We start from the raw sequence: 21,642 nt of genomic DNA on the forward strand, positions 1-21,642 counted from the left end.
TGCAAAAGTACAGCACCAGAAGCGTGATCATCGATCATAAACGCGAAACATACTACACACAGAAAAAAAAATAGTGTTCCCACGTCCCAGATTCGTGCAGGAAAATCGAAATGTTGAAGAGAACGAGATCTAAAAACATTTTAAGATTACATTTACAGTGGATACATTCATATAAAACCGATGTGTGCCCAAACTGAGGAGCAAAAAACTCCCTGCCTTGCAGGACAATACATCCAGAAGTGATCTGAATAGCAAAATATCCCGGCAGGACCGGCTCAAAATTTTAGCACCGATGTTGCTCCTGCTCGTCTAAGGGCCGTCTTCTTGTGCTGATGAAAAAGGAGGGTTTATGAGCCAAATTATAGGGCGGGCGACCATCAGAAATGCAAGAATGAACGTAGGCTGACATACAACATACACTTGGAGAGAGAGAGAGAGAGAGAGAGAGAGAGAGAGAGAGAGAGAGAGAGAGACTTACTGCTTAAAATAAAGCCCTGAAGCAAGCTCTGAGCTCTCTCGGCCTGCTCTGGAGTACCTGAAATTCGAATGATCTTTTGCGTTTCCTCCGGTCTATCCTCTACCAGGGTCACATTAGCTCCTGATAACTGTTCAGGTCGAAATAAAAGTCACAAAATACAGTTAATCATAGCTAAAGTCGGAAAACAAAGGCAGCAAATGACTAAAAGAGTTCATCAGGCTGACCTCACTGATCTGAGCAAGCTTGTTTCTCGATTTCGTTATGAGCTTTGAAACTGCCTGCTCTGGTATTACAACTTCAAGTATACTCCTAGTGACAAGCGTCACAGGCATTCTAACAGAAGATACAGAAAGCATCAATAATATGAATTACTCAACATTGATTGGTAACAAATATAAAAAGAAAAATATGCATAGAGAGAGAGAGAGACAGAGAGGGAGGTAGAGAGACTATGATTAATAAGAGGCCTAAATAGTTAAGCGGAAAAGAAATTAGCTACCTATTCAAAGAGCTCGGAGCATCTTCACGTCGTTCACTTTCGTGTGGCTTTACTGTTACATTGGCAATCCCTCCAGCATCCTACAATAGCAGTGAACGAAATAAGGATAGACTCAAGTACAACCATATAATGATTACTGAAAAGAACAAAAGATCTAAGGCAAAAAGAAACAGCTTAATGGATAGAGAAAGCAACCTTTGATGGCTGTGCTATTCCCCCAGTTGGCACATTCTGATACATTTTCATAGGAGGATCATTTCCAGTATGAGCTTCACGAACTGGAAATGTGTTATTCGGAGATGGGTCTATTGCGAAAGCACTGCCTGCAGGGCCTGGTGCAAAAGCAGGTGGTGGTGTATCCTTTCGAAACAACTCTCTATATAAGTAACTCCGTATTCTTGACGTCACCTCAACAAGAGCATGTCGAGCTGCTTTTATTTCCCCTACAATCTGTATATGACAAGCAGGAGATATTCAGAATTGGCTAAATTGTAATTGATCCTCTCCACCAGGTAGTCCGGGCCTTTATAACCTCGGGGATTTATTTTTCTTGACCATTTATTTTATTTTAGTGTTCGAAACAGTTCACCTGATATATGACACTAAAAATGTAGACGCCACATTCAAACACACACAGATATTGGATAGAAGCAAGCATTCACAAGATATTCTAGGCAAACATGATAGATTCATAATTGGATATGACCAGACCCTTTATATCTTCCAGTAAAATTTTCACACATCACAGTCGACGATCACCATATATCTAAATATACAAGGCCCGCTTAAAAAGGAGCCAACCATGTGATGTTTCAAAAGTAAGAACTCATCTTTAGTTTGTAAGTCCACTAAGATGGTATTCAGCCAAACAACAAAAAAGTCAGCCAATGAAGCTTCTCAGATAACGAGAAGAAAGGTGCATAACAATAAATCTGGCATTTCCATGAATTAGCAAGTAGAATGACAAACCTGTACAAGTACATCATCCCCTGATACACACGTGGGAAGATCATCTATGGGAAGAATTTGTATATCTGCACCAGTAAGTCGCCTCATATCCATTAACAACCCTTCTCTTCCCTCTAACCATCCAATATCACTTGTTGGGACAAGTAGCCTAGTAGTTATAGTGTTCTCTTTGTCTGGACTAAGATCGACAATGCGAGTTTGAATATGCAACAAAGCTTCCTGAGCTGGAAACAGCTCGTCATCAGGACCCTATATACACACATAAAACGGTCAACATCTTTCCACAAAAAAGATAGAACAACGGAGAGGGCAGGGGAGGATAAGCATGTCAAAAAGCCAACCATTACGATTAACATGTCCGTATTAGTTAGCAGAGTCACCAGCAACAAGGGTGTATCATCTCTTTAAATTAACACACAACAGAAGAAAATGCACCCTTGCAAGTTAAATACTATCCATCCAGATAAACAATAGAAAATTATGAAGTACCTCCTCAGAAGAGATTATGATTATCTGTTCATCTTCACCAACCACAGGGTTAGTAGCCTTGACATCCACACCAATTTCATTTTGAAGCAGTTCCATAATTCCGGTTGAATCTCCAACTATAAGATCAACTTTGTCAACTGGACAAAGTATTCGAAACACAAGATCTTCACAAAAGGGCTGTGCATTATCAGTCATGGGAGCAGACCCATGTTCAATTGGATAACCCGATGAACGGGGGGCATAGTTGTTGTTTCTGATATTGGGGTTAGATAATCGTGGTCCAAAGGGAGCCCCATCCATGGGTGTCTTCCTTGCTGCATTGTTCATATGAGGAATATAATCATCATCAGGAGGAAAGAACCGTTCAGGTGAATGCATTCGCCCCTGGAAATGACTGCGATCCCGATGCTGACTCTCCCTCAAGCGTGATGAAATAATTGCCACAGCACTCTTTACATCATTCGGATCGCCTACTACCTGCAGCAGAAATGCAACATATGCTCAGAGGAATGCTAACTTAAAAGAGTTGCGTAAAGCCATTTGAGTCTCTTGCTAAAATGCAGCGACTACTAAAATCAATGGTTTACATTAAACAAACTTCAATATAACTAAACATCGAAAGAGGTGTTCAAATACACTCAGTGCTCTCCTGTCCAACAAGATGCAACTAAAATCTCAACATTTTTTCACAAAAACACTACCAATTAGAACTACAGACACCCAAGCAAATTCCATGGACACGAAAATACTCCGTCATTCAACCTAATTTATTCTTAGTGCGAGTCATTGACTACATCATTAAGCTTCCAACAATCGTTTTTATGTCCGGTCTGATGGTTTTCGCAGTTTCTAATAAGCATGGTTTTCGCAGTTTCTAATAAGCTTAATCGGAAACAAAAGTTTCCAAACAAGACACTTATTACTAAAAATGGAATGCAGCTGAAAAGTTCATCAATCCGTGATATGCAACACATGAATCAGAATGCAGGTAAAGCTGTAAGTTCCGAAACCTGAACAATCTCCTCCGACATGGAAACACATCGAGGCAGATTATGATCTCTAGGCAACACCCTAATCTGGGTCTTAGTCTCCATCCTCATCTGCTCAATTATCTTCCCTCCCTTCCCCAGCAAACATCCCACATGCATTCTCGACACAACCAGCCGCGTCGCCACTCGATTCCCACCACCACCGCCGCCGCCTCTAACCCCACCACCATACTCATCTTCCTCCTCACCGCCAAACCCAGCAACATCACTCTCCAGAATCCTCTCATGGATCAAAAAAAGCGCCTCCTGCGCCGGCGAGAAGGACGGCATTCGCCCATCCGGGTCCCGCCGCCGCGTGTCGGTAATCTCAATAATCCGCTCCTCATCTCCCGGAATCAGTTCATGCACGTTGATCCATGCGCCGGTGTGCTGCCGAATCGACTTAATGATGCTACCGGACTTCCCAATCACCCCTCCGGCCCTCATATCGTGACAGAGAATACGGTACGTCGTAGTTACCGTAACCGACGGGTCCTGCTGAGGAGGCTTAGAGGGTCTTCCACCACCGCCGCCGCCGCCTCCACCTCCGCGGTGGCGGTGGTTGTTGTTGTTCGCGTAGTGGTGATTGTACCGAGGCCTGGTCCTACCCACAGTCTCCGTATCGTAGTCCTGTTCATAGTAGTACCGTTTAGATCTAGACCTCTCCATCTCCCAAAACCGCCTCTCTCAAAAAACCTAGGGTTTTTAACTTTCCGGGAATCGGAGGTCTAGGGGTTCAGATTGTCTTCGTCCTGGAGTTGAAGAAGCAAAGGGTAAGGGTCACTTCTGAGTTCTGAGCTCGGTCATTTTCCTAGTGTCCTTTGTCCTCCTCTGTTTGTTCTGTTTTCCATTTTCTTTCCTTCCTTATTTTCTGTTTGATTCGTCGGCAAGCGTGAGAAAATTGTTCAAATTTGAAAACCCTAGAAGATTTGGAGATTCTAGAGAGAGAGAGAGGGAGGAGAGAGACAGAGAGAAGGAGTCCAATTTGCAGAGTCTGTGAGGAGATTTGCCAGATTTAGCAGTTCAGTCTGGTTTACTTTACTTTCCTCAGAACCCAACTCTGAGGTAATAATAATGATAAATAATAAATAACAAATAATAATTGTTATACTTTTAGTCTCTTTCACATGAAGATGACGAAACGACGACGGTTTAGCGGTTCTTGGACTCTTGACTTGAGCATGGATAGCGTACGACAGATGTTGTGAGGTGGAAGATACACCGTTTGCATAATGGTACACATTGTCTTCTATCTACCCTAGAGTAGGGAAATGGAAATCGGACTTGAGTGCAAGAGAACATACACGTTGTCATAACAACAAGAGATATTTTAAACTACTTTAATTTACGGGAATAAAAATCAAACTCGTAAGCAAGTGAACAAACCGAAGACGGAGCTTGGAAAGTTTATGGAGTGAGCTAATTTTCTTTTACTATTCGAGTAAGGCTAATATTACTAATTTTCTTCCCTCTTCTATGTATTTTTGTCTCCAGCTCTGGCATTGAAGGATCCAGAGGATCCGGATGGAATGGATTCAAAAAGAATCCTAGTCCTCGTATTTACAAACTTGAAAAGATATTTTTATATATAAATTTGCATTTGCATTTGCTTTTGGTACAAGGAATCTAAACACCTTGCTTGCAACTTTTGCATTTGATTTACAACTTGATTAAATAGTTTAATTTCTCTTTAATGGCAAAGTGAGCTTGTTGCAGTTGTATCCGTATTTAATTTCTTCAAATCATATCCCTTGCGGACAAGAAAATCAATCAAAAGTGAATAGTTATGTTATTTTATTTAGGGTTTTCTAATCAAAAGAAAACCAATTGGTTTGATGTAAAGAATGGTTGGAGAGGGAGTGCTTCACAATATTTGTACAACTTTACTTTCACCTTTTGTTACATTCCTTTAATATTAGAAGAAATATGATTCGACGGGCATGAATGGTAAAGCAAATGTTCATTTAAACCAATTTATTACAATAAAAGTATTACAATAAAAGAGATTTTCACCATCTTTAATTTGATACGTCTTTGTTATTACAAATTCATATTATTATTTAGTTTTTTAGCTAAAATAGTCTCCAAGAGTGGCATAAATTTTTACTTTGGTTTCTGATAATGAAAAACGATAGAAGTAGTTGCTGAATTTGTAACATCTCATATCGCTCAAAGGAGTGGATCATATAAGTCTTATATGTATATTCTCATCTCTACCTAGCACGAGACCTTTTGGGAGCTCATTAGCTTCAGGTTCCATCGGAATTCCGAAGTTAAGCGAGTTCGCGCAAGAGCAATCCCATGATGGGTGACCCACTATGAAGTTCTCATGTGAGTTCCCAGAAACAAAACCGTGAGGGTGTGGTTGGGGCCCAAAGTGGACAATATCGTGCTACAGTAGAGTCGGGGCCGGGGGGATGTGACAAAATTTATACATTGTAAATCATTCTGATAAAAATATGTCAATATTCTTGTGTAAGTGGAGGGTTGATTTAACAAAAATATCCTTACATAGGTGACGGCGTGGTCGTTCACATGACAATTTAACAAAGATATTGACAAATTTTCCACGAAATGACCAAATCAATTTACGGTGAACAAACTTATAGACTGCTTATATCGTTTTTCATTGTCAAAGTCCAATCTCCACCCCTAGTGTTGCCATCCAAATTCGTATGTCAGATCTTAACTTGTGAGGAGATAATTACACGTATAATCTCACTTTTGACATAGTTCATGTGTTAATTGAAGAAAGTTGAAGTTTTACCATAAATTAATTAGCAATATGGAAAATAGTTTAATTATTTATATGTATATGCAAAGTCTCTCATCTCATCAATATGAGATTCATTCGCAACACGCACTCTAATGTGTGGTGAAATTTCAAGTCTAACACGTGGACAACATAAATTGAATGACGTGGGTCTCGTGTGGCCATTGGACTTGACACGTGGCTCTAATACTATGAAAAAAGTTAAGGTTCCACCATAAACCCAATTGGCGATAAGTAGTCCAACTATTTATAAGCACATGTAAGATCTCTCCTCTTATCAGTGTGAGATTCATTTTCAACATTAATCACATGCATATTACGCACTAAATGGTCTTATGCATGAACAACCAAATATCATTCTCATTTACGAGTTTTTTTAATTTCAAATGGGTAAACATGTCATCATCCATTTGGTTGGTCCCTTGACGGTTGCACCAAATGCGATGGCATACATGTAAATTCAGATTAACGCGAGGACATTTTTGCCGCGAAACGCATAAAGCATGAACCTAAAGACGGTCGAAGGCGGAGGAGGGGATAACGCACAGCTATGGCTTCCGCCACGCTCCCCTTCTTCACTCTCTCACCTCCTTCCCCTGTAACTCTCTCTCTCTCTCTCTCTCTCTCTCTCTCTAAAATAATTTAGACAAAATAAAATTCAGCATCAGCGAGAGTGGAAAGTTCGATGCTTTCGAGCTGTTCCCTGAGGCCGAAGGTGACAAATTGTTTCCATTTCTGACTGTTTTTTTGTGTTTCTTCTCAATTTTGTTTTCTATGAAATTATTTTTTCGATTTTTTGAAGTGAAATCTTTGCAGGTGGTTTCCCGAATGCAGAAAGATGGCAGAGGGCGGCGAGTGTGGCGGCGAAGAAAATTGATACAAAAGAAAAAAAACCCAATTGAATCATCCTTAATTTTCCTTGTTAATTGTATAGAAAGTTGAGTATGATGGTTGTGAATTGTATCTAATTGAGCACTAAAAGGAACTTGTTTGGTGTCTAGGATTAGATTGAATTGAATCGGACAACTCACTATGTTGAACGAAGAAACGGATGACTTTCAAATTTTGTGGGAAAAGTTTTCGTCGTGACTAATGCATTTCCTAGTTTTAACTCTTGAGACAAAATTTGGAAGTTGGCATCTATTTCTTACTTAAAATAAGCGAAATAGTGAGTTATCCAATCTAGTCTAATCATAGACACTAAACGAATCCTGAGTAATGGGTTTTTAGAGTTCTTGGCAAGCTTTAAGCAATCCAATTGTGAAGGTAGAATTGATTAACGGCAAGCAACGCTAACTTGGACTAGGCCTGGGCGGGCACGGTTTGGTACAGTTTGGTACTGAAACCGAATCCGTAGCAAAATTTCAGTATGGTATGAATGGTTGTACCGAGTTAGTACCAAACCTAATAGGTTCGGTTCGGTTCGATTCGGTCCAAGTATAGGTTGGGTTCAGTTCTGGGCCTTTAAGGACCGAGGCCTGTTTTTCAGTTTTTGTTAAAAAAATAAACGCCCAAATCAGTTTTTGGCCCAAAATTAACAAAGTTCACACAAAACTTGGACGGTATTTTGAGGAGCAGCGATTTAGTCTAGATTTGAATGTTCATCTAATTGAATGCTTATCGAAAGGAGACGGTCCATGTTGATGATTCTGCAATTTGGTGTGGTTTAGTGTGTATGTAATCCGAAAACACAGATTTTTGGTAGCTATATTATGTTATGGAAACAACCCATTACTCGTTATCTATTGAGAATTTGAGCTAGCTCTCGTGGTGAATTCGAGTTTATGGAACTGTGTCTGGTTATTTTATCTGCAAATTTTATCTTTTCCTCAGCTGAAGTTGTATGATTCTTGTAACAAGATCAGTAGCATGCTTTCTCTGTATTGTTTTCGATTACTTACCGATATCCGTCTTGCCAATATTTATTCTTTAGACAAAGAAGGATGACATGTTGGGATACAAGATGGAGAGAGTGCCATTTCTTGAGGAGCAGGTTCGGAAGGTAAAAGACGGAGGGCAGCTCTTGGGAATGGACATTGAGAGACTACTGTTATCGGAGGATAACCGGTTTGATTTTGTCAATGACATAGCTGCCGAGGCCATTGAGTATGTGGAGAACAACAGAGGCGAGTACGGGGGGAAGAAGAAAGCCATCCTTCAAGTGATAAGCAACCGAGTGAATGATGCTGGGTTTTTTAGACCAGAGGCATATGAAGAATCTGACCCCTTCAAGCCAGGGCCTTCTTACTTGAAAGAAGAATTTACTTAAGAGTAAATTAGTTACACCATTGATACATGTTGTAATGGTTGATTTTTAATCCCCTTAGTTGATCTTGTTTATCATTAGTCTCCGATGTTAAGTAAACTTGTAAACTTGTAAGGTGATGATATGCGATATGAGCCAATTGTCGATGTGTTGCTCGATGGATTATGATGACCTAATGAGTGTTGTGCTATGGTGTTTGTATTAAGTACGTGATGCTTGTAGGTGTACCTATTGAGTATGTGATGTTTAAAGGTGTTCGTATTCAGTATTGTTCGCAAACCCCAAAAAAATGAGAATGATTTGGATGAACCGAGTACACAAAGATAGTACCATCTCAGTTCATTTAAGTGGCTCTTCAAAAGGAAATTCTATCATTTCACTAAATTATCATGTGGCAATTATCCGGTGAATGAGTAGTGAACTTTCTAAACACATAACAAACGTTTATTTAATAATGACGTTATTGAGATTAAAATTTAATTCGAATCTCTCCACCTCTTGACAATCTTAGTCAGCATCTTAGGGACCCCACCTTAAAGTGGGCCACAAATGACGTGGCAAACCTGTGGTGAAAGGTCAAAGTGTCAAATGAATGTAAAGGGGTCCCACGTTCCTACCCAATCTGTTAATCCAGTTAGAGGTGCAGCTTCATTCTCTCTTTATCCTTCACAACAACAATTCCACCTCCACCACCGTTCCTCCTAGTTCCGAACTAACTCGTCCCAACTCACCGACTCAACTCAGTGCCAGTAGTGCTACTACTGCTGGTGATAAAATGACTTTGATAAGCCCACAGCTGCAGAGGTTCGTCCTAACTAAATACCACGGCGGCTCATTCAAGACTGCCGCCGCAAAAAGCAGCTTCGACATAAAAGCAAGAAGCACAAGCTGCTCGGCGATTGCCATCGATGCGCCGGGTTCTTCCCTGACCGACGTGGCTGGAATCCGATGGGGTTCGACGAGTCTGCAGGGTGCCCGGGAGGAGATGGAAGATGCCGTCGTTGTCCGGTCTGAAGGCCTTGATGAGTTCTCATTTGCCGCCGTTTTTGACGGCCATGCAGGGTTCAACTCGGTCAAGTTCCTCAGGTTGGACCATCACTAATTCCATTTAATTAAAATTTTAATAATTGGATTATGGACATATTATACTGGTACACAAAATCTAGGCTTAAATGTCAAAATGGTTTATGTGTTATAGTTATATGGCCAATTTAATCCCCGTGTTTTCTATTTGACTAATTTAGTCATCATGTTTATTTCTTTTAACCAATTAAGGACATTTCATTCAATCTATGTTAAAAAATTCAGAAGAAAAATTAAAAGAGATAGAATTATCCTTTCTCCTTACAGAAAAATGCAAATCAATGAGAAATAACACACATAAGAGATAAAACTTCAAATCTGAAAATTGATTAAGGTTGTGACAGAAAAGAGAGGGGGTAATGTTAGGAAGGAGGTTGGAGAGTTGGGAGGAGAACATTTTTTTTTTTAATTTTTAGTTTTATTTCATTTTTAAATATTATAAATCAAATAAATAATTTTATAAATAATTTATAATAATTTATAAAAAAATTTTTTTACAGAAATTAAATGGAAACGTCCTTAATTGGTTAACGAAAATAAACACAATATCAAATTGGCCAAATTGAAAACATAGGGACTAAATTGACCCAACGACTAAAACACAGGGACCATTTTAATATTTATGCCCAAAAACTAAGTTAAGTCGATGTCTTTAATTTTGCTTGACGTTATTGAGATTCAAAGAGCAAGAGATAAAATACTTAGACTCGACGATTATATGTGACACATATACTAGTCTGAGAAAATTAGACTCCCCCATTTTGCGTTTTGTTAGGTATTGCCAATTTTTGTAGTAAGGATTAAAATGGTTTTTTATAACAGAGATGAGCTCTACAAGGAGTGTTGTGCGGCTTTGCAGGGCGGGCTGCTACTACGTGGAAACGACTTCAAGGCCATTAGAGAGGCATTGCTGGAGACGTTTGAAAAAGTTGACTCCAAATTGTTAAATTGGTAAGTTGGTTTGGACTGTTTGGTAGGAAGGACTTATGCTCGTAAGCACTTATGTTAGAAGTGTTTTTATTATAAACATGTATAACTTTTAGAAGTCTTTATGCCAAACAAAAGAAGCGCTTTTGGTTATCAGAAAATACTTTTAGTTATTTCAGAAGTCATACCAAACGAGACCTTAAATTCATTTTGGTCTAATTTGCATCAAATGTGTAAACCATGTTGCCTCAAATATGTTTTGTATACATGTATATAATTGGGTTGAAGGTTTAGATGGTGTTTGATTGTGTAAAGGCTCGAAAGCAATGGGGAGGAAGACGGATCTGGTTCGACAGCTACCCTTATGTTCGTTGGAAACGATACGCTGGTTATTTCACATGTTGGTGATTCTTGTGTGGTATGTACCTTGTTTCGGCATTTGTATTTCACGCAGAACTTCATTTGTCAAATACCGGAAAGTGATACGAAATGTAGGAATGTTAAGGTTGAGTGGGATAGGAAAAATGGTGAAGCAATTTCACGGTTGTGTGTAATTTGCTGCATTTATCAGCTGACTGGCTGGTGCAGGTTCAATCTTGTTCTGGAAAGGCAGAGGTTCTTACGCATCCTCATAGACCGTACGGGAGCAACAAGGCTTCTCTTCGAGAAATCAAAAGAATCAGAGAAGAAGGTGGATGGGTGTGTTTTTCTATTCTTTGTTTATGATTGTCAGATTTCTTCTGTATAAAATATGAGACATTGATAATCTATAGCTTGGATATGTTATGACAACTTGCATATGGCGTCTACAGATCAGCAATGGAAGAATTTGTGGCGACATTGCTGTTTCTCGTGCGTTTGGTGACATGCGGTTCAAGACAAAGAAAAACGAGTAGAGTCTTTTAACTTTCTGCTCATCTTTCCAAAACACACAGATCAATTATTATCAGCTTTTTCATGGGAGCTTTGGCATATAGATAATCCAAGATGCATATATTGATGGCTTTTTGCATTTTATAATGGAAAGGATGCTGAAAAAAGGAGTTGAAGAAAGGAGATGGACAGAAAAATTTGCTTCTCGGTAGGTAATCCTTATGTTCTCGACGATCAGTTTCACCTATTTTGTTTGCTCCTTGTAGTTTAGGACGCTTTTGTATCAGTTCACTGCTAGCCAGTATGTTGTAGAACGCTTTCAAAAGCATTTAGTTTGTGCACTAATGTAGAGTAGCGGAGTAAGTAGCGTAAATTAGATGGTTCTTTCTCTGTATTTTAGAATGTCGTTGTGCCTATCTACGAATACTTCGATTCAAACTGCTTTTATGTTATGCCAGAGTACAATTCAACGGTGACCTTATTACTGCATCTCCAGACGTTTTTCAAGTAACTTTCGGGACAGATTCAGAATTTGTTCTGTTAGCATCAGATGGCTTATGGGACTACATAAACAGGTCTGTTGGATTTAACGCTCTTGGTAAAATTTCAGACGAATGCCATGTTTTCTCATGAAATTGATCGCTCATGTAAAATTTGGTCACTCTTTCAGCTCAGATGCGGTGTCTTTTGTAAGGAATCAGCTTCGAAAACATGGAGATGTTCAGGTTTAACTACTGCCTTCATTTAAATGCGTCAATCTACTTTAACGTTGTAATAAAAATGGCGATCTAGTGCTTTACTATACCGCCTGTTTTTTCCTATCTTGTTTTTTTCAGCTAGCTTGCGACGCGCTTGCTGAAGCTGCTCTGGTAACAAATTACATAGAGTATTTGTTTTTCTCTACGCACATTAGTTAAATCGTTTTCTTTGGTAGTTAGTTATCTAATGACCTGATATTTTCACATATCGAACAGGATCAACGCTCGCAAGATAACATCAGCATTGTTATTGCAGATTTAGGGTATGTATCTGTCAGCTCAGCAATCTGGCTTTTCACCTTCCCTGTTAATTTTCAGAGTTTTCTGATCTAGTTTTTTATTCATCCGCAGGCGGACAGACTGGCAAGGTTTGCCATTTCAACAACAAAATGTTGTATATGAATTCGGCCAAGCTTTGGCTACGGTTGGGATTGTGTCGCTCGGAATTTGGATCTCGACATCTTTGCTTTCGACATGAACGTGAGACATCCCGGAGTCTGAAGAATGTATATAACGGAATCATGGAAATCATCAACATGGATTTTCACACGTTACGTTTGTAAAATCTGAATTGTACATGCCTCACACCTTGATACTTTGGGATGTAGGTTTCAGTAGTAAATAAGAACTCACGTGATCGATGATTTGGCTGGATTGCTAGTTTTGTGATTGACATTTCTTGAAAATTCAAAATATATGTACATGCATAAACCCTTCACATATCATTCTTCAAGAAACCAACCATCGAACACAAGGCCAGAAAGTAAAATTGCTTCTGAATGTTGTTCGAGAGTTCACCGCCGAAAATTTTGAAAACTTACGGCAGAACACCGCCGAACATCACCATAATTTAATACAATTTTCATCGGTGTTCTTAACTTTTTACACTTCTCGTACATATTGGGGGTAGGCACCCAATGTCCCACACTGTTGGCTGAGTGGATTGAAGAGGAAATGGATCGTCAGAAGATAAAAGAATACAGTGGGAATTTGCAGATTTCATGTCATAGCTCTAATTTGAACCCATGATACATTTTCAGAAAGGGAACGACACCGTAGTTCCTACACTCCATTTTGCTCTGATAAAAGATGGATTTTAGATGTCCAAGACCGTTTCAGCTTCCAAAATTACGTTTTAATTTCTATAACAAAAATCGGACCTTCGATTTCGGTCCGATTAATGTTGTTAGCTTTTGTTCTTAATTACCTAATCCCTTTAAGTTGCTACAGGGAGTTGTGTTTTGTTTATTTAAGCCATTAGCTGCTTCATTATAATCATCCATTCAATTTTTAATACAAAATAAAAAAACCCTTTCGGAATTCTCTCATATTACTGGGGATCCAAACTTTAGTTCTTCACAGATTTACGTTTATAATCATTTTGCTTTATGCCGCGTCACCTAACCACAGCATAGCAAAAGTATATATTTTACACCTCATACATGTAAGACGATCGATTAGCAGCGATGTATACAGCCACAGGAAGAATATGATACAAAGATATATGTATTCCTATGGCCACACAAACACACACAAAATAGTTTATACATACATACACTATGTATCGATGAAGAAACTCGTTCGGATTGCTATATTAGGTCTGCTTATACGTGATCAAAACCTCGGATTGCTATATTAAGGCAGTCTCATGGGTTCCTGCCAATGCCAGGTCTCCTAGGGTCGTGCCTATGGTTGTATCCTGCGTCGTCGTAGTCCTGCATTGTTGCATCGAGCCTCCGAAGCTTCCTCGAAATGATTTCGACGCCATTCTGCAAAACATGCAGAATTTGCTGTTAGCAAGAGAAATTAAGCATGATTTGACAAATTAATGTTAATTTATGTCCCATTAGTTTATGATGGGAACTTGTAGAACAAACAATAGTAGATATTCTACCTTGTGAAGCAAGTTAATGGGATCCATGCCGTCCTTGAAGCCTTCAGTAACAATGCCTACAAAGAGTACTTATGTCAGCTTACTAGGCTAACCTAAACATTTATATGCAAATAGAAATGGGAGTTAAATTATGCACCTGAGTTCGTATTCCCCTTCTGACAGTTTATATTAGTTTAAGGTGAAATATCATTTGTATCAACAAAACTAAGTATGCTGCAATATGCTCACCTGAAGATAAAGGAATTATGAGAAGTGCTGAGAGGAATAGCACTTGTAGAAGAAGAAACCAATTGATTCTAAAAGCCATAGCTTATTTTCTTCTTCTCCTCTCAGTAAGTTAAAATGGTGATGAATCTTAGCAAGGGGAGGTGAGAGAGGATGGGCTTTTATGCTCATTTGGAGTCAGAGTTGGGGAGTGAGTGGAAGCATGTACGCTATGTGAGAGAGCGAGAGAGAGAGAGAGAGAGAGAGATATGTTGGTCATTCAACTGTGTGCAGTTCGTCTCCACCATCCAATAACAACGGAATAAAAAAAAAGGCGATCACAAGCCAATAAGGTTCTATACTTTACGAGGGTTGGGAGGGGAGGGGGGAAAGGAAGAACATCTATCGTACGCAGCTTTACCTTACTTTACAAAGAGACTGTTTTCACGATTGAACCCGTGGCCTTTGGGTCACAATGAAACAACCGTTTTATTGCGCCAAAACTCTTCCTCCCAACAGCAACAGATTGATGAACAAATATTGGTGTAGGGTTTTAGCTGGCTAGCCCACAACACATAATTCAACTGCACCATTTCTTTCTTGCTATTTCCTTTCTTTTGTCATCTTCTTTCTTATGCATGTGGACACGAGCAAACAATATTCTTACATTGCATGGCTCAAATTCCAGCCATTTCTGCCTACTTTTTGGGTTTTTATCACTTTTTAATACATTAATTTGCTTCCCTTTTTCCTGTGTTCACTATTATATTATCTACCGACACTGATGCATATTACATATATAGTGAGAGGAGAGTAGTGAGGCTATTTTATTTAGATATGCTCCCATTGTTTCAATGGTTGCCATATGTACATTCCAAGTGCATGCCCATTGTTACAGTAAAATTTAATAAACTAAGTAGACTTGTCTGGCTCGTGGTCTGCAGAGAATTGTGTGAATCATGACATGAGATGAATACTGCAAAAACCCTAGACTTTTCTCTTCCTAAAATATAAATTTCGGTAGGACGCCATGATTACGTGGCTGATTAGGTTAGCTACTTTCATAAAGGTATATAGGTCTTTTGTATGTGTATATCATCCGATTCTAGTTTGATGGAGTGTTTTCTTGGGAAAGTATCTAATCAGTGACGTGATCAGGCTGTCCTACTGAAGTTTTTCTTCTCTAAAAAGATACAGAAAAGTATTGACATCTTTTTATTTAGTATTGACAACATTTTATTTGATAAGGTCAATTACGTTTCCTCATCTTTAAGTGAATTTCGTAATGGAACTTTGCTTTTTAAGACATCATTTTATATAGGACTTTCCAAACCCTTTCTTTCTCATGGGTTTCATTTTCCGTGGTACCAAAGAAACCAAACACCATGAGTGAAATGTGGTTAATTTAGGTCCTCATATACTTTCTGGTTAGTCAATGGATGAAGACAAGCAAACATAGACCTAGAGTGGATTACATGTACATGAAAATCCAATGGGAAGAAAGAAGAGGGTAGGAGGGTTGAACTTGAATATGTTGGTGACGCATCGTCACTAATGGAAGGGAGAGCACTAAGATCATAGTGTGAGGTGAACAAGTCAAAATTTTTGAAGTACTACCAACACCAACATGGTCCAATATTATATAATCCAACAAATTAAACTCCAATAATTTTAAGACAACAAACAAAAGTTTCACTAATTGATCATCTCCCAAGAGAGTTTATGTTGGTAATGATGGTGTTTGCAGGATGGTGATCCACAAATTAAACTCCGCATTTGGCAACAGTTCTAGGTTGTCGGGGAACAATACTATATTGAAAATGGTTTTGTGTTTCAGGGTGTTAGCATAATCCCTCAGCTCGTATCTTTTTCGTTTACTTTCATTTGTTATTAATAAATTTGGTGGAGAAGGGTTGGGAGTGGGGTTTCTAGGTGTAATCTCACCCCTTTGAGGAAAAGTAGGTATCTTGCACACGACTATTGCCGAAGAGCTAATCTCGCCTAATCTTTTTCCATTTTGAAATCAAACAAAAAAAAATCATGCAACAAAAAGGCCCATGGTTATATCACAAGTGTGGAAGTGAAAACGCGTGTTAATTAGCACATTATTGACTTAAAATATATCTTGTGTAGGTAAATATCTCTCATTTACCAAGAATGACTTCCATGCAACAGAGTGGGAATGAAAGTAGAAAATACAATTTGAAGTCAAGCAAGAAGATTTTAGTCCATAGTCCATATAGCATGGATGAGAGAGAAGCATAGAGTATTTGTTTTACTCTACACACATTAGTTAAATCGTTTGCTTCGGTAGTTAGTTATCGAGTGACCTGACATTTGCACATATCGAACAGGATCAACGCTCGCAAGATAACATCAGCAATGTTATTGCAGATTTACGGTATGTATCTGTCAGCTCTGTAATCTGGCTTTTCACCTTCCCCGTTAATTTTCGGGGTTGTCTGATCTAGTTTTTTATTCATCCGCAGGTCGACAGACTGGCAAGGTTTGCCATTTCAACAACAAAAAGTAAAATTGCTTCCGAATGTTGTTCCTTTAAGAAAACAACCATCGAACGCAAGGCCAGAAAGTAAAATTGCTTCCGAATGTTGTTCGGGAGTTCACGGCCCAAAATTGTGAAATGTTATGGGAGAACACAGCCGAACATCACCATATTTTAATACAATTTTCGGCGGTGTTCTGCCGTAACTTTTTACACTTCTTTTACACATTGGGGCGCCTCTATTGGGGTATGCATCCATTGCCCACCCCTGTAGAACAGCTGGCCGAGTGAATTGGAGGTGAAATGGACTGTTGGAAGAGAAAAGCACGTAGTAGAAATTTGCGGATTTGGTGTCATAGCTCCGATTTGGATATAAGATGGATTTTAGCTATTCGAGGCTGTTTCAGCCTCCAAAGCAGTGTTTTAATTTCTGTAGTAAAAATAGCACATTTCTATTTCCGTCCAATAATGTCATTTGTTTTTGTTTTAATTACCTAAGTCCTTTGAGTTGTCCCAAGGAGTTGTAATCTGTTTATTTATTTCAATGGGGCTGCTTCATTATAATCATCAATTCAATCTTTAATAAAGAAAAACCTTTCAGAATTTCTCTCAAACAACTGGTGGATTGCAAACTTTGATTCTTCAAGGATTTATGTTTGTAATCATTTTGCTTCGTGCCGCGTCACCTAACCAAAGCAATAGCAAGGGTATATATTTTACACTCTCATACATAAAGACGATCGATTAGCAGCAATCCACAGGAAGAATATGGTACAAAGATATTTGTATTCCTATGTCCACAAACACACAAACCAGTTTATACATACATACATACGCACATACGTAGGTACATACGTTCATACATACATACAATGCATGCTTACATACATATATACGTGCATACATACATACATATGTATCGATGAAGAAACTCGTTCGGATTCCTATATTAGGTCTGCTTATACATGACCAAAACCTTGGATTGCTATTACGGCAGTCTCATGGGTTCCTGCCATTGCCGGTCCTCTTTCTAGGGTCGTGCCTAGGGTTGGATCCTGCATCGCCGTAGTCCAGCATTGTTGCATCGAGCCTCCGAAGCTTCCTCGAAATGATTTCGACGTCATTCTTCAAAAACATACAGAATTTGCTGTTAGCAAGATAAATTAAGCATGATTTGTAAAATTCATGTTAATTTATGTCCCATTAGTTTATGATAAAAACTACTAGAACAAACAATAGCAGATATTCTACCTTGTGAAACAAGTTAATGGGATCCATGCCATCCTTGAAGCCTTCAGTAACAATGCCTACAAAAAGTACTTATGTCAGCTTACTAGGCTCCCCTATGCGATTTAACGTAGAACGGAAGTGCTCCCCTGTGCCCCTGAGTTTGAATTCCCCTCCCAACAATTTAGATTAGTTTAAGGTAACATATCACTTGTACACAAAACTAAGTACGCTGCAATACGCTCACCTGAAGATAAAGGAATTATGAGAAGTGCTGAGAGGTATAGCACTTGTAGAAGAAGAAACCCATTGATTCTAAAAGCCATTGCTTATTTTCTTCTTCTTTTGTTTCTCTTCTTCTCCTCTCAATAAGTTAAAATGGTGATGAATCTTAGCAAGGGGAGGTGAGATAGGGTGGGCTTTTATGCTCATTTTGAGTCAGAGTCGGGGAGTGAGTGGAAGCGTATACGCTATGAGAGAGAGAGAGAGAGAGAGAGAGAGAGAGAGAGAGAGAGAGATGTTGGTAATTCAACTGTGTGCACTTCTCCTTCTCCACCATCCAATAGCAACAGAATAAAAAATAAAATAAAAAAGACGATCACAAGATGACAAGGTTCCGCATTTTACGAGAGTTGGGGCGGAAGGAGGGGGGACCTTACCTTGCAAAAATGATGTTTCCACGATAGAACCTGTGGCCTTTCAATCACAAAAAAACAACAGTTCCATTAATGTACCAAAAACTCAATCTCCCAACAGGAACAGACTGATGATCAAATATTGGTGTAGGGTTTTAGCTAGCTAGCCCACAACACATAAGTCAACTGCACTACTATTTCCTTCTTGCTATTTCCTTTCCTTTGTCATCTTCTTTCTTATGCATATGGACACAAGAGCAAACAATATTCTTTGCATTGCATGGCTCAAATTCTAGCCATTTGCTGCCTACTTTTTGGGTTTTTATCACCTTTTTAATATGTTAATTTGCTTCCTTCTTTTCCTGTCTTCACTATTATTTTATCTGCCGACACTGATACATATATATTGCATATATAGTGAGAGGAGAGCAGTCGAGGCTATTTTATTTAGATATGCTCCCATTGTTTCAATGGTTGCCATATGTACTTTCCAAGTGCATGTCCATTGTTTCAGTAAAAATAATAAACTAAGTAGAATTGTCTGGCTCATGGTCTGCAGTGAAATTGGGTGATGAATACCGAAAAAATCCTAGGCTTTTCTCTTTTAAAATTATAAATTTCGGTAGGGCACTATGATCACATGGCTGATCAGGTTAGCTATTTTCAGAAAGGTGCAGGTCTTTCGTACGTATGTACCATTCGACTCTAGTTTGATTTAACTCCCAAAAGTATGAGTTTTATTTTGTAAGAGTATCTGATTAGTAACGTGATCAGGCAGTTCTATTGAAGTCTTTCTTCTCTAAAGAGATTCAGAAAAGTATTGACATCCTTTTATTTGAGAAGGTCAATTACGTTTCCTCATCTATAAGTGAATTTCGTAATGGAACTCTGCTTTTTAAGACATCATTTTCTATAGGACTTTGCAAACCCTTTCTTGCTCATGGGTTTCATTTTCCGTGGTACCAAAGAAACCAAACACCATGAGTGAAATGTGGTTAATTTAGGTCCTCATATACTTTCTGGTTAGTCAATGGATGAAGACAAGCAAGCATAGACCTAGAGTGGAGTACAACATGAAAATCCAATGGGAAGAAAGAAGAGGGTAGGAGGGTTGAACTTTAATATGTTGGTGACCCACACTAGTGGGAGGGAGAGCACTATCATCATAGTGTGACGGGAACAAGTCAAAATTTTTGCAGTACCACCAATACCAACATGGTCCAATATTATATAATCCAACAAATTAAACTATTTAAGACAACAAAGAAAAGTTTCACTAATTAATCATCTCCCAAGAGAGTTTATATTGGTATTGATGATATTTGCAGGTTGGTGATCCACAAATTAAACTCCGTGTTTGGCAACGGTTCTAGGTTGTCGGGGAAAATACTATATAAAAATGGTTTAGTTTTTACAAGTCTTAGCATAATCCCTCAGCTTGTATCTTTTTCGTTTACTTTCATTTATTATCAATAAATTTGGTGGAGGGTCGACCATACGGTTTTTGGGTGTAATGGTCCTCATGCCCTTGAAGGAAAGTAGGTTTCTCGCATGCGACCATTGTTGAAAAACTAATCTCACATAATCTTTTTCCATTTGGAAAACAAACAAAAAAAAAAGTGATGCAACAAGAACGCTCATGATCATATCAAGTGCGAAAGTAAAAACGCATGTTAATTAGCACATATTGACTTAAAATATATCATTCTCAGTAGAATATCTCTTGTGTAAGTAAATACTCTCATTTACCAAGAAGGACTTCCGTGCGACTGAATGGAAATGAAAATAAGAAATAGATTTTGAAGTCAAGCAAGAAGATTTTAGTCGATAGTCCATAGCATGGATGAGAGAGAAATCTAGTGCTTTCTCTACAGGATTTGGCGTCACCACATGGGACAAAGATTGTCTGTCCTTCCATTTTCGATGCCCATCCGTACCCTTTTGTTTTGTGTGGTCACGGTTAAATCACGTCAATATTTTATATTATTTTTTTTTATGGAGATAATAAGACAAAAATAAATAGTAATATAAAATATTAACATGGTTTAACCGTGATCACATAAACAGAAGAATACAGGAGGGCACTGGAAGAGGGCAGACAATTCTTGTCCCACCACATCACTGCTTAAACAAAAAGTGGTACTTTCTATTCATTTTGGATTGCTTATTGTCATATAATGTCTTGCCCCTTGTACCCTTCTCTTTTTTTTGTTTTTTTTGAAGAACTCGTTTAGTACGGAAGATTGAATTGAAAATAATAACTTTATAATATCAAAGCATATTAAAAACTAAAGCGAGTGATTTGGATTCTTCTAATCTATCATTTTAGAGACGATATTAGAATGTATTTTTCTTTACACATAATTTATGTTCCACCCTTAAATTGCACATAATTTTTTTTCATTTTTCATTTTTACATACCTTAAAATTAAAGAATTATCCATTCCGATTCCACCTTACCTACCAAACGAGACCGTTCTATTTAATAACATCAAATCCACTTCTTTTGGTTTTGGTTTTATGAGGACTCAGTCATGACTGACCTCACATGGTGTGGCGGGGGGATACCAGTACCACTGCCATAAACGATGCTGAGTATGTAAAAGTGGTTGTATTGTATTGGTGGCAGTCATATCACAAAAGCTCACACCACCACCTTTGAAAATTTGAATAGCCTTCAAAGTTGAAAGTTAAAAACCTACCATTTTCTTTTCCATTTGGAAACTTACATGAATTAATTTCATGTTTACTTATTTGGAACGAGGAGAGATGAATTGAAAAGGTACAAGAATTGGAAATGGAATCTATAAACAAACTAGCTCCCTAATCGATCTGATTCTTGAACTTTCAAATACGTACCGTATACATAGAAAAACCAAAAATCAAAAACCAAAATCATTTTAATTCTCATTTTCTGTAAAGTTCGTTTAAAATTACGGAACGATTATCAGCACTCAAAAAAAATCATCAAAACATCCAAGCTTAAATAAGGCGAAATTTTTACTCGGTCAATATATGTCCAGGGTTTTCCAATGC

At 38.4% G+C, this 21,642-nt stretch overlaps 3 protein-coding genes across 3 annotated transcripts; 2 read left to right on the plus strand and 1 right to left on the minus strand.

The window, feature by feature from the left end:
* Nucleotides 1-4,577, minus strand: LOC137733985 (RNA-binding KH domain-containing protein RCF3). Its single transcript, XM_068473211.1, has 8 exons — nt 3,446-4,577; nt 2,436-2,912; nt 1,947-2,195; nt 1,173-1,427; nt 978-1,057; nt 703-811; nt 479-605; nt 1-329 (listed from the first exon to the last, which is right to left on the minus strand). Exons 1-8 carry the CDS (start codon nt 4,130-4,132, stop codon nt 310-312), a joined length of 2,004 nt encoding a protein of 667 aa, XP_068329312.1. The 5' UTR covers nt 4,133-4,577; the 3' UTR covers nt 1-309.
* Nucleotides 4,578-8,020: 3,443 nt separating this feature from the next.
* Nucleotides 8,021-8,624, plus strand: LOC137734574 (protein PLASTID TRANSCRIPTIONALLY ACTIVE 7-like). Its single transcript, XM_068473811.1, has 2 exons — nt 8,021-8,035; nt 8,170-8,624. The coding sequence occupies exons 1-2, from the start codon at nt 8,021-8,023 to the stop codon at nt 8,503-8,505; spliced, it is 351 nt and encodes a 116-aa protein (XP_068329912.1). The 3' UTR covers nt 8,506-8,624.
* Nucleotides 8,625-9,161: 537 nt separating this feature from the next.
* Nucleotides 9,162-12,859, plus strand: LOC137734638 (protein phosphatase 2C 57-like). The gene is made up of 11 exons (XM_068473889.1): nt 9,162-9,588; nt 10,408-10,536; nt 10,828-10,930; nt 11,101-11,211; nt 11,325-11,404; nt 11,540-11,593; nt 11,844-11,960; nt 12,056-12,110; nt 12,222-12,254; nt 12,360-12,406; nt 12,495-12,859. Exons 1-11 carry the CDS (start codon nt 9,278-9,280, stop codon nt 12,619-12,621), a joined length of 1,167 nt encoding a protein of 388 aa, XP_068329990.1. The 5' UTR covers nt 9,162-9,277; the 3' UTR covers nt 12,622-12,859.
* The last annotated feature ends 8,783 nt before the right edge of the window (nt 12,860-21,642 follow it).

Source organism: Pyrus communis, chromosome 5 (genome assembly GCF_963583255.1).
Source record: "Pyrus communis chromosome 5, drPyrComm1.1, whole genome shotgun sequence".
Taxonomy (NCBI): Eukaryota; Viridiplantae; Streptophyta; class Magnoliopsida; order Rosales; family Rosaceae; genus Pyrus; species Pyrus communis.